General features: G+C 33.6%; 2 protein-coding genes across 2 annotated transcripts; one reads left to right on the top strand and one right to left on the bottom strand.

Annotated features, from left to right (window-relative positions):
* Window positions 1-609: 609 nt before the first annotated feature.
* LOC7477051 (BAHD acyltransferase At5g47980) lies at window positions 610-2,438 on the top strand. The gene has a single exon (XM_002314525.4). It carries the CDS (start codon window positions 859-861, stop codon window positions 2,194-2,196), a length of 1,338 nt encoding a protein of 445 aa, XP_002314561.2. The 5' UTR covers window positions 610-858; the 3' UTR covers window positions 2,197-2,438.
* A 3,948-nt stretch (window positions 2,439-6,386) lies between these two features.
* Window positions 6,387-7,389, bottom strand: LOC7477052 (stemmadenine O-acetyltransferase). The gene is made up of 3 exons (XM_024610673.1): window positions 7,368-7,389; window positions 6,758-7,261; window positions 6,387-6,559 (listed from the first exon to the last, which is right to left on the bottom strand). The coding sequence occupies exons 1-3, from the start codon at window positions 7,387-7,389 to the stop codon at window positions 6,387-6,389; spliced, it is 699 nt and encodes a 232-aa protein (XP_024466441.1).
* Window positions 7,390-13,722: the final 6,333 nt, after the last annotated feature.

The following is a 13,722-nucleotide window of genomic DNA, read 5'->3' as shown; positions in this document are numbered from 1 at the left end:
GTCATCCCATGTTCTTCCCAACCCTCTACGGTCAACTATGCGTTGTATTAATTATATGAATACTTTGTTTATTTATTCTTTCGAAACCTTCTGCTTGTTTTCTTTTTAATTATTTTGTAGGTAAAGGATTAAGACATAGTCTGTTTTTATTATTTTTATAGTAAATTTAAACAAATAACGTAAAGTACTCATCACAACATATTTATAGACAACCTAGCTAGCTGTATTGATTGGCATTTGACAGGCCATTGGATCATATAATAAGAACGTCCTCCTGATAACTATTTAGATGGTGGTTCAATAGTAAAAATTTGGGATTAAGAGATTTGTTTCTTTTATGATCTCAGGTTCAAGCCTTGTGGTTGCTCATATGATGGCCATTGAAGGCTTACATGATCGTTAACTTCAAGGCTCGTAGGATTAGTTGAGGTACGCGCAAGCTGGATCGAATTAAAAAAAAGAAGAGAACGTAGTCCTGATCAATATCTGACCAACCCAATATGTCTATGATGATTAATTAATTATATATTGATTAATGGATAAGCCAGATGGCTAGGAATTATTTAGTCTTCGTCATCACATGAGGTCTTGCTTTGTTGTGATTGACATTGACCTTGTACCGCCGAGGCTAAACCTTGTACACCTCGTCCGATTTTCCCTGGCTCCAATGGAAAAATGAGAAAATTCATCGTGCTACTTTTTTTTTTCTTGGGTCTTCATCATTAGTTTAATGGACAAGAGTATAGACAAGCAAAATGATTAACAATAAATCATGGGAAGCAGGTGATGGAGTTCGATAAAAGCTAGCTAGCCCAGATATTGTGACAATTCTACCGAAAACTGTAGGAGAAAAACAAGATGGCTATAGATCAGGTAAATGTTGAGATCGTTGCTAGAGAAGTCATAGGACCATCCTCTCCAACCTTAAATCACTTGAGAAAGTTTAACCTTAGCCTTCTGGATCAGCTTGCTCCTGTGTCATATGAACCTTTGGTTCTCTTGTACTCCAATTTCCAGCAGCAACGCACAGGTTATCACGAATCTCTGCGGCTAAAGAGATCGCTGTCTGAAACCTTAACCCGATTCTACCCACTTGCCGGCAGGATCAAAGATGGTGCCTCGATTGAATGCAACGATCTTGGAGCTGTTTTTGTTGAATCACGAGTCAGCTGTCTTCTCTCCAAGTTTCTTGAAAAGCCTGATGCTGAGGCGATAAGAAAATTCATTCCTGTTGAGACTGAATCACCAGAAGCACTCACGGGTAGTCTAGTGCTTGTTCAAGCAAATTTCTTTGCCTGCGGTGGGTTGGCGATTGGAGTTTGCATTTCTCACAAGGCAGCTGATCCGGTTACCTTCAGCACTTTCATCAAGGCTTGGGCAGCTGCGGCTTTTCGGTCTGTCAACGACAGTACCGTGCTTCCATTATTCAACGCATCATCCCTATTCCCACCGCAGAACTTACCGCTTACAAGGCCTGCAGCTGTCGAATTGATGAATGATAAATGCGTTACAAAGAGACTTGTCTTTGATGCCTCCAAGATTGCTGCTCTCCAGGCTAAGGCTGTGAGTGAAAGCGTGACATGTCCGACAAGAGTTGAAGCTGTGACAGCCCTGATTTGGAAATGTGCAATGAACGCATCAAGATCGAATTCGGAGCATTTAAGATATTCTATTCTCTCACAATCCGTGAATTTACGCAAGAGAATGGTGCCTCCCTTGCCTGAAAACACTATTGGAAACCTCGTGGGTTACTTTGCTTCATGTGCTACGGAGTGTGAGATAGAATTGCAAAGCTTGGTTGGTCAGCTAAGGAAAGGGTTGCGGGATTTTGGTGAGAACTATGTGGAGAAACTTGGAGAAGGTAAGGCTTTCATGGCTGTTTGTGAATCTTTCCAAGAGGCAGGAAGCATGCTCCAAGAAGGCAATGTAGACTTTTATGCAAGCACCGATTTCTGCAGGTTTCCATTTTACGGGATTGATTTCGGGTGGGGAAAGCCCACCTGGGTGACCATTCCCACCGGAGCTAACAAGAACGTGACTACAATTATGGACACAAGAGACGGCGAGGGAGTGGAGGCTTGGGTGACTTTAACCGAAGAAGACATGGCCTTTTTTGAACGCGATCGCGAGCTGCTTGCAGCTGCTTCTCTGGATCCAAGTGCCTTAGACCTCATCATGCCCATGTCTTCTCTTTAAGTATATCTCGAAATAGGCTCTGTTAATTTTCTCCTCGTCTATGGTGGTTTTCAGTCTCTGTAATTATGTATGCTAGTTGCACTTTCATTGTGTGTGCGTGTGGATGGCTGGTTGCTTGGTGTCTCTTGTGGAGACGTTGAGAGTAGTTGGAAGATTTGTTGAGACGGCCAAAATTTACACGCATTGTTGAGTGCACTTTTTCCTTGTTAAATGGTAAATAAAAAGGAGGCAGAGTTGAATTACCGAGGCGTGTGTGATCTTCCATGAAGTATGGTTCTATAACGATTCTTGCTTCTTATCACATCTACTCAAAGTCTTATGTAAAATATCTGGGTTCAATTTGGTGTCATATGCCGGATATGGAATCGTGAGTTTTTATTTTTTTCAATTTTTTAAAAAGAATAAATTATAATGAAATATAAAATTATTTCTCTACTATACTGAAAAAAGACTTGGGAAAGTTGATTGAGCTTCAATATTACTCTTTTCTTTTTATTTTTATAATTCAGACCCTCTCTCTTTTTTCCTTTCAATCTTGTTCTTTTTTTTTATTACCATATATTTTTTTATAACAATAGTCAGGGTTGCTTTTAGACTGGGTAAGTTAATTGAATCATGTCAGGATAATTTTTACATGGTTTAATTATAAATCCAGACTAGATAAGGAGTCGGGTTGAGAGTTTTTTTCCTATCAATTTCATCAATTTTCCTTTTCAATTTCATTCTCAAACTTTTTTGTTTATCATTGAGTCGAGTTGTATCTAGACCGACCAAGTCAACTAGATCGTGTTAGAGCAACTCCCACACGATTTAATTTAAATCTAAGCTAGATAAAAAGTTGGGTTAAAATGATTTTTTTTAAGTCAATTTCATCCTTAATATATTATAATTATTTTATAAAAGAAAATAAAAGATTTGGGCTTGTTATTATTTATTTAGTGTGCTTACACTCTCATTTTACCATTCATAGCTAGTTTTTTTTCCGGTCCATGACATTTTTTTATCAACACACTTTGATCATTAAACTTTATTTCTTTTCAATATGATCATTCAAAGTTATGTTGTCATGGTTCTAAGTGGCGGGGTCTATTTTGATTTTCAAACTCCCTCATGCCTATCATGTTATTGGATATTCTGACATTAAATTAAAGATCAATTTTAGAAAATTTTATTTTATTTTGTTTTAAAAACAAAAATTGAGAAATCAAGGATCAAAACTAACATATTTAAAACAAAACCTCTTCCAGTATATACAATTCAAAAGGTTTGTAAAAGTTTAATTTGATCCCTAAAGTTTTATATTTTGCATATTTGGTTTTTTTTAACTTCTATATTTTAGTAAAAAACAACTTCATTTATTTGGCATTTCAATCCCTTACTGTTGTTAAAAAGGAGAGAAAAGGTTGCTAAAAGAGAAAGAGGAGATAAAAACACTCTCGGTAATCACATTATAACCACCAATAACTATGATTTTAATGTTTATGAATGATAACTCAATGAAGATGGTTTCTATCTTCAATGATGCATGAAAAAGTAGATCAAGGCTTGAAAGATTTTTTAATTTGATTTGATTTTGAGTTTTAGTCCAATTAAAATGTCTTTTATGATATATAAAAAAAAGATTTTAGAGGTTGATATAATGTTTTTTTGTTAAAAAAAAGTTAAAATTTAGATTTTGAGGTTCAAAAACTTAAGACCTTTATTTTTTGGTCACTAGAACAACCTTTGATTACTAGAAACTATTTAAGATGAATGACACATTGTTTGTTTAGTTATTTTATTTATTTAAAATAGGCATCATCCTTCCAATCTTGTTGCCATGGCCTTTCAGGCCCAAACATGACCAAGCCTTTTTATGTGGGCCAAACACGCTAGCCCGCACTTTAAGCCCAAGCACATTTGACCTTTAATTTTTTATTTTTTTTATTTTATAGTAAGATTTTTTTTTTAAAAAATGATGTTTAAATAATTATATGATTATGCCATAGTTTTTAAATAATATTAGGGCCTCTTATGATAATATTAACAATTATTTTTAGAATAATTATACATGTATCTAATATGCATAATTTCTATTTTAAAAATATGCTTATGAGTAGGCAATGTGAATAAAAAATTATTTTGTTATTTTTTTATTGTAAAATTTTATATAATTTTTATCACATTTATTTTCTTAAATTTTTAATATATTTGGATCAAAATGATTGAATCATGATTTTTTTAAATTTTTTTTAAGATTATGATAAGTTTTTTTTTTATAAAAAAAAAACAATGTTGTTGATAAAAAAACATGTTTTTATATAAAAAAAGAAATACATGAATAAAGGAAGGGATTGTTTTATTAAAGAGATATATTTTTTCCTCCCTATTTCAAATCATTTGATTTATTTTGAATATTTATTTTGATTATCTTTAGTTTTTATTGAATAAACCACACTACTAATAAAAAAGCATTCATTAATTAGAAAAGAGAATTTAGACTAAAATTTATATCTTTTCTATAGAATTTAAATCATTGACTTTATTGTGAATATCCATTTTAATTTCCATAAAATTAAATAAAAAAATTTTAAAGAGTGTCCCACGAACAAGAGATCAAATACTTGCACATGTATTGTGAGGAAGTCCAACTTTCCATTTTAGTCTGCAATTAAAGTTAACATTTTTTTTTATAATTTATCAATTCTTATAATTATCAATTTATTTTATTAAATACATACATTGTAATTTTAATTCTCAATTACCAAAATTTGTGATACAGGAAAACATATCCAACTAACACCTTTTTCTCTTGTCTTGAAATATCCTACTAGAAACGTAGCGTGAGTATGTAGCTAGTGTTCTCTAAAAATAATATTTAAATAATTATCTGATTATGCCATGGTTTTAAAATAATATTTGGGCTTTTTATGAAAATATTAACAATTATTTTATGAATAATTATATATGTATTTAATATGCATATTTTCTTTTTTAATATGCTTATGAATATTCAATGGGAATAAAAAGTCTTTTTTGTTATTTTCTTATTGTAAAATTTTATATACTTTTTTCTCACATTTATTATTCTTAAAATTTTAATATAATTGGATAAAAATCATTGAATGATGTTTTTGTTTTTATTTTCTTTTAAGATTATGATAAGCCTTTTTTCCTTTTAAAACAATGCTTTGGATAGAAAAAAGATGTCTTTTTGTCAAGAAAAAAAAAACAAAGAAACACATGAATAAGGGAAGGGATGATATATATATATTTTTCTCCTTTTTTCTCCTTATTTGAATCTTTTTGAAGCCAGGGCATGCTTGGCTCTTAAATTCTTTTATTGTTTTTCTCATTTTATAAAAGGATTATTTTTATTAAGTGTTTTTCTCTAATTAAACACTTCTAGCTATTCTCTCTTTTTTGTGCTACTTAATTAATGCTAAATCATAAGTCTTTTTATAGAGACAAAGTCATAAATAGTCAAGAAATTAAACTAATATAAAAAAATTCTAATTTAATTAATTACTCAATCTCAATCCATCGATTTATTTTACTTTTCAACATACATATATAGATGTCATTTTCGGTGAACCCGTTTTTTCTTCAAAGCTAGTCTTTAGTCTTCTAAAGCAAAAGTGGCTTCAGATAGCAGGAAAAAAAGGTAGGGAAATTGGATTTTTGGAGGTGGAAACGGGGGAAAAAACAAATGAATACATGAGGGTAAGTTGTTTGATTAGGCTTTAGGTGTAATTAATTACAGTACAGAGGACTTGTAAATTCAAACAAGAAAATAATAAAGAGTTAATCATCTAGATGATGGCCCAGTGGTAAGAGCTTGGAATTAAGAGATTTGCTCCCTCTGTAGTCTCAGGTTCGAACCCTGTGATCGCTCATATGATGGCCACTAGAAGCTTACATGGTCGTTAACTTCAGGGCCTGTGGGATTAGTCGAGGTGCGCGCAAGCTGGTCCGGACATCCACGTTAAATTAAAAAAAATAAAAATAATAAAGAGTCTGTCCAAATACACATTGGACTCGCCAACAATTAATTATTAAGAATCAAACGAGAGAGTATATGCTTTCAGCTTTAAGATAAGATTCACATTGGGTGGGTACGTATATAGATATATCACCATCGATCACTTGCTCCAGTGCAAAACATCTGATGCCATTTTTACTTATTCTGAACATGATAGTTTATGAGGCCTTTAGCTGGCATCCAGTTGGAGCAACTTATTCGAGCAACTCCCTGTGTCATCTTGGAATTTAACCATGTCTTCCTCAGTTAATTGCACCTTGGCCTCTATTCCTTCACCAGATACAGTACTGTCCGTAAAATTTTTGAAAGTCAAGCTCGGAGAACCAGCCCATATCGGCTTCCCTCACCCAAAATCGGCTTCATATATAGGGAGTCCGCATAAGCTAGTGAAGGTGAAACGTACCACCTCCCCTCTCGCAACTCTTTGGACTTGCTCTCCCACCGAACCCAACATGCCCCCTTCCTAAAGCGTTTTCACGTACTCACTATCTACTTTATTTATCGACTCTCTTATTTGACTAGCTAGATTGCAACCCTCACCCACAGATGGAACTGTTTTGGCAGCCCAGGAGATGTTTCCGAAGGAGTATTCTGATTGTGGCGGGCACATGATTGACCGCAGATTCATGTAGTGAACTAGTTCATGGACTGTATGTGTTTTCCATTCTACCATGGTTGCAGCTACGATTTGGTTCCATAGGAAAGCTGATAAGACATCAATAGGAGATGGGCGTTGCAGTTTTTCTGTATTTGTCGCTTTATAGTATTTGGCTATAAGTGCCTCTATGGAAGACTTACTGAAAACAAACCTTTTCGCCACAATATTCGTTTCAAAGATAGGATTTCTGGGGTCATATCCAAAGAGACTCCTGGCGGGGAAGAGTGTGGCCGATTCGAACCGTGGACGCTCTTGATCAGGTTCACCACGAAAAGTGGCAGCCCAACTTTTGAAAAACACGAAAAAAGAAAAGATATCTGATATCTTGAGGGATATGCACAAACCAATACCGATTCCTCCACATTCAAAGATGTTGAATTGGAAGCCTGAGAGAAATTCGTGGTCACCATCAAATTCAAATGGGAGAAATTTGTTGAGTTCGCCAGGTTCTCGACTCTCAAGTAATTGAAAAAGCTTACAGTTGACTCGTACTTGCAGAAATGGGACTCCCCATCGTTGCAATCTACGTAAATATTGCGGATAGAAGTGAGTTAAGACATTGGACAAGGACTGCTGAAGCTGTTCAAGAATCTCAAGGTTGTCGAATTTGGTGTGTCAGCATCATCTGTGCTGGATAGAAGAAAACGAAGGAATTATACACTGGTGGACATAATTGATCGGTAAAGGAGAGTTGGTTTCATTCTTTTTTAAACAGGGAAATGTCGTATCCTTTGTCGCAGCTAGATCTTGATTGCATTTTTTAATACTATTCTTTTTATTTAATAATTTTATGCCTTCTAAGGTTGATGCGATGCATGCCCGCGCGCTGCCGCGAATTTATAAAACAAATATATTTAATAGTGTTATAATTATGAATCAACACTAGATAAGTAATAGAAATTAAAGGTATGATAAAACCAATATTTCATGACGGTAAAAAAAGTTGTGTTGGTGATCAAAACTTAGAGACTGAACAAAATGATTTGTAGCAATTCATAGTGTTTTGGGAGGAAAGATATAGTGCTTTCACCACATTATTTAACTTTTCTGTTAATAAAAAGCAAAAAAAATTACAAAGCTAAATTCTCTACCAACTTAATATTAAAAAAAAACCAACAAAGATAATTTTGGAAGGAAAAAAACCCATGAGGAAAAACGTTGTAGCAATTGACAATGTTTTATGAGGAAAACTACAGTGCTTTCCCCAATAAAATAAAATAAAAAACCATTTAGAGAAATACTGTAGCAATCCATAGTGTTTTGTGAGAAAAACTACAACGTTTTCCCCATATGATTTAGCTTTATCGTAATTATAATTCTTAACCAACTTAATATTAAAAAAAAAATGGACAAAGATAATTTTGAAAATAATAATAATAAAATCATATAGGAAAACATTGCAATAATTCACAGTGTTTTCAAAAAAAAAAATTATAAAGCTAAATTCTTAATCAGCTCAATATTAAAAAAATCAAATCGACAGAGATAATTTTAGAAAAAAAATATTAAAAAAAACACAAAAAAGGAGAAAAAAATCATATTGGAAACACTGTAGCAATTCATAGTGTTTTGTGATGAAAGCTACAATGCTTCCCCACATGATTTAACCTTATTTGTAATGGCTTGTAATTGTAATTTTCAACAATGTTTTGTGAGGAAAGCTACAGTGCTTTTCGCACATGATTAAATTTTATTACAAAGTTAAATTCTAACCAACTCAATATTAAAAAAAATAAAATCGACGAAGATAATTTTGAAAAAAAATATTACAAAAAAAGAAAACACAAAAGAAACTGGAAAAAATAAAAACTGTATCAATCCATAGTGTTTTGTGAGGAAAAACTTATATTTACTTGTAATTGCAATTCTTAACCAACTTAATATTTAAAAAATAAATTGACAAAAACAATTTTAGAGAAAAACATAACCAAACAGAAAAAAACCATATGAGAAAAAACACTGTAGCAATCCACAGTAATGTGCAAGGAAAGTTACAGTGCTTTCCTCACATATTGTAACTGTAATTTTGAACCAGCTCAATATTAAAAAATAAAATAAAAAAATAATTTCGGAGAAAATTATAAAAAAATAACAAAAAAAAACCATGTGGAGAAACACTGTAGCAATCAACAATGTTTTAAAGAAAAAAATTACAAAACTAAATTCTCAATCAGCTCAATATAAAAAAAATTGACAAATATAATTTTGAAAAAATAAAATAAAAAAACTATGTGGGAAAACACCGTAACAATCCACAGTATTTTAAAGGAAAAAAATTACAAAGTGGAATTTTTAACCGGCTCAATATTTAAAAAGTAAAATCAACAAAGATAATTTTTTTTTTAAAAAATTAAATGGAAAAAAAAGAGAGAAAAAAGCAAAGTTGGAAAAAAAAAAAACCAATTTTGAAAAAAAAAGAAAGAAAAAAACAAAAAAAAAAGAGGAAAAGTTGGAAAAAAAAATGAAAAAAAAAGAAAAAACACTGTGGATTACTGTTGTAATCCACAGTAAATTAGGTGTGGGGGAACAGTGATTCCCTCACACCATTTAGATAGTGTTATAATGTATTCCTTTGTTTAATTTTTCTCTTACAGTATATAAGACCCCACCTTCCTCTTTTTCCTTACACACTACTGCAAACACTTTTTTTATAACCTATGACTTTAACTTATAGTGATTTAGATCAAATTTGATATATTTTTTATGACTGAATGTTGGAGATTCTCCGTAATCCCCTCCTATTCTTAGCTCATAATTATAGGAATATAATATATTATATTTATATTATAATTCTTTTCTTTTTAATAGTCTAGTTATACATGTAAACATTCCCTGTATAAATAAAACGTAATTTCCAACTTAAAGTGTGGTGGTTTTCTCAAAACATACTATGGTTTCAGAGCTCTTCTAGGTTAAATTCTAAAAATCTTCCTCCCTTTTTCCTAATGGTAGAGCCTCTCTCCTTCAATATCATGGTTCACATGATCACCATTAAGCTATGAAAAAGTTAGCTCATTCCTCTTCTTCAATGCCAAGGTTGCATTGGTTTCATTGATGGTTCTCACATAATGCCTGATTCGACTGCACTCACCACCTCCGAGTAACATGTTGGTAATGATAAGGTTATTGTGGGAAATGAGGCTCCTCTTCCCATCACCCATACGGGTACCTCTAAACTCTCTTCAAATTTGAAATTGCTTGATGTTTTATTGGTACCACATCTCACCAAAAATCTCATGTCCATTAGTAAATTAACTAAAGACTTTCCTGTTCTGATCACATTTACTGACTCTTCTTTTAGTATTCAGAACAAGATCACAAGAATGGTGGTGGCAATCAGAAGATGTGATGACAGTCTTTATGTGCTAAAATGAGGCAATGCTGCTTTCATTTCTATCCTAAATAAACATGTCCTTACAGCGTCGTATGATCTATGACATGCGCATTTTGGTCATATTAACCACTCTATTATTTCTTTATTAAATAAAAAAGGACATTTATCCCTTACTTCTATTTTGCCTAATCCTGATATTTGTGTTACATATCAGATTGCTAAAAGTCATAAACTTTCATTTTCTACTAATAATACTCGATCCAACTCTATTTTAGGTCTTATTCACTGCGATATCTGCGACCCAACTCCTATTAAATCAAAATTGGGTTTTGCATATTACATGATATTTGTCGATGATCACTCTCGCTTTACATGACTCTATCCCATGAAATTTAAATCTGGTTTTATTGATATTTTTCTTGATCAGTCTTTTGTAGAAAATCAATATTCTTACAAGATTAAAATTTTTCAGAGTGATGGTGGTGCTGAGTTTTGCAACAACTGTTTTCAATCTCAGCTCCGCTCATCTGGTATTCAACACCAAAAGTCTTGTCACTACACTCCTTCCCAAAATGGACGCGTTGAGCGCAAGCATCGCCATGTGATTGAAATGGGCAATGCACTTTTATTTCATTCATGAGTACCCACTTATTATTGGGTTGATGCTTTTAGTACAACGACTTATATCATCAATCGGTTGCCTACCCCATTTCTTGGAGATCTTTCTCCCTTTGAGATTCTACATGCTAAAGCTCTTCTTTACATCAATTTTCATCCTTTTGGTTACAAAGTCTATCCATGTTTACGTGATTATGTTGCTAATAATTTTTCTCCACACAGCATTCCATGCATATTCTTAGGCTACAATCTTTCTTATAATGGTTTTCGTTGTTTAGATCCTCTTACCTCCCATATCTATGTCACACACCATGCCAAATTTGATGAACTCAATTTCCCTTTAATACCTAACTCTACCTCACAACCTCTTGCATCCTTAGATTTATCTAGTTTTAGTGAGCTCATGCACGCCCATGACCCATCATTATTTACCGCCCCATTGCCTATGATTCCTCCATCTAATCCTCCTTCTCGATCTCAGTCGCATGCATGTCATCTCTGTTCTGACTCTTTACCTGAGCCTATATAGGTTTCTACCGATCAAATGTCTTCCACACAACAAATCTTAGCTTCTCCTAAAGCGCCTGATCCTCTAGCACAAGCTCCATTTCATTCTGAAGCTCAAGCTCATCATCATGGTCAATCTGTTGCTCCATCCTCTCACCCGATGGTCACTCGAGCTAAAGCAGACATTTTCTAGCCATATTATCCCACTTATCTAAGTCAACATGTATTGGGTCTTTTATATGCCCTCCTAACTACATTTGAGCCCCATGTATTTAAGACTGTTGCCAAAAACCTTGCATGACTCGCTGCTATAGATGAACTCAACGCTCTTCGTGAAAATTGCACTTGGGATCTTGTTCCTCGACCTTCTAAAACAAACATTGTGGGTTTCAAATGGTTTTTTCATAAAAAATATCAGTCTAACAAATCTATTGACCAACTTAAGATCTGTTTTATTGCCAAAGGATACACTCAACTTCCTGGTCTTGACTACACTGACACCTTCAGTCCAGTAGTCAAAGCTTTCATTTTTTATGTAGTGCTTTCACTAGCCATCACTCATGGTTGGCCTCTTCGCTAATTTGATGTTAAAAATGTTTTTCTTAATGGTATTTTGCAGGAACATGTCTATATAGAGCAACCTCCTAGATATGTTGATCCCCGCTTTTCTAAGCATGTTTACAAACTTAAAAAGGCTCTTTATGGCCTAAAGTAGGCTTTGCGTGCTTGGTTTCAATGGTTCAACTCATTTATTTTGAAACTTGGTTTTACCTGTAGTCGAGTTGATACGGCCTCCTTATTTGTTCTGCATCGCTAGCAGCACATCATTTATCTCTTACTCTATGTTAATGATATTATTCTCATTGATAACAATAACTATCTCCTTCTCAGTAGCTTTATTCGACATCTTCACTCAGAATTCGCCACCAAGGATTGAGGTTCTCTTAGCTACTTTCTTGGTCTTTAAGCCACCTCTACCTCAACATGACTCTTTCTCAGTTAGACCAAGTATGCTCGCGACATTTTTACACGGGCTCAACTCCTTGATTTCAAACCGGTATCCTCTTCTATGGTTGTCGCTCAGTATCTTTCCTCCACTGGTTCCCTGTTTGCAGATATCACTCTATACTGTTCTCTTATTGGTGCCCTGCAATACTTGACCATCACTCATCCTAACATTGCTCATTCAGTAAACTCAGTCTGCTAATACTTGCATGCACCCATTGATGAACATTTTCAAGTTGTGAAGCGCATCCTTCAGTATGTCAAATGCACTCTTCAGTATGGCCTTTCATTTATTGCCTCCTCTTCCACTCGCATTACTGCTTACTCTAATGCTGATTGGGCTAGATGCCCTAACACTAGGCACTCCATTTCTAGTTACTCCATTTATCTTGGCGACAACCTTGTTTCTTGGAGTGCCAAAAAGCAACCTACAATATCTTACTCTAGCTGTGAATTTGAGTATCATGCCTTTACTTCCATTATTGCCGAGGTTTTATGGTTAGACCATCTCTTACGTGATTTGTACATCCCTCGTATAGATCGACCTCTCCTTCTCTATGACAACAAGAGTCCCATCTTTTTAAGCTCCAATCCAGTCTCTCATAAGCGCTTCAAGCACATCGATCTTGACTATCATTTCCTTCACGAACTTGTGGTCGATGTTCCTTCTACTCTTCAAGTTACAGGTGTCTTTACCAAGAGTGTTTCAAGGCCACTCTTCACATTTTTTCGATCCAAGCTACGTATGTGCTCTAATCCTATGCTTAGCTCACGAGGGGGTGTTGGGGATTCTCCAGAATCCCCACCTGATTCTTAGCTCATAATTATAGGAATGTAATATATTGTATTTATGTTATGATTATTTCCTTCTCAATAGTCTAGCTATACATGTAAACATTCTCTATATAAATAAAATGTAATCTCCATCTTAAAGTGTGGTGGTTTTCTCAAAACATTCTCCCTGAATTACATAAATACAGTTTTTTTTTCACTTTTCTGTAAAAAAAATAAAATAACTAAAGAGTTGAAGGGGGTGTTTTGAATTGTAGTATAAAGTGCTTTTTAAAATAGTTTTTCATTTGAAAAGCATCAAAATGAATTTTTTCAGATTTTTTTTGTTTTTAACATTAATACATCAAAATCATAAAAAATATTAAAAATAACATCAATTTAATGCTTTTTCAAAACAAAAATACTTTTAAAAAACACTTAAAAATAAAAACAGAAATTGTGTCAACCCTGGAGTCATTGTAGCAAACATCTATTAGTTAGAAGTGAACACCCGCGCTAGGAGTAGATTCATGATTGCCTATGATAACGACAAAATATATAGTAAATAACTAGTTAACATTATTGCTATTTATGTCATTACTCGACACACAC

Source organism: Populus trichocarpa, chromosome 10 (assembly GCF_000002775.5).
Source record: "Populus trichocarpa isolate Nisqually-1 chromosome 10, P.trichocarpa_v4.1, whole genome shotgun sequence".
NCBI lineage: Eukaryota > Viridiplantae > Streptophyta > Magnoliopsida > Malpighiales > Salicaceae > Populus > Populus trichocarpa.
Note: the sequence above shows the minus strand (reverse complement) of the source record. Positions and strands in the feature narration are given on the sequence as shown.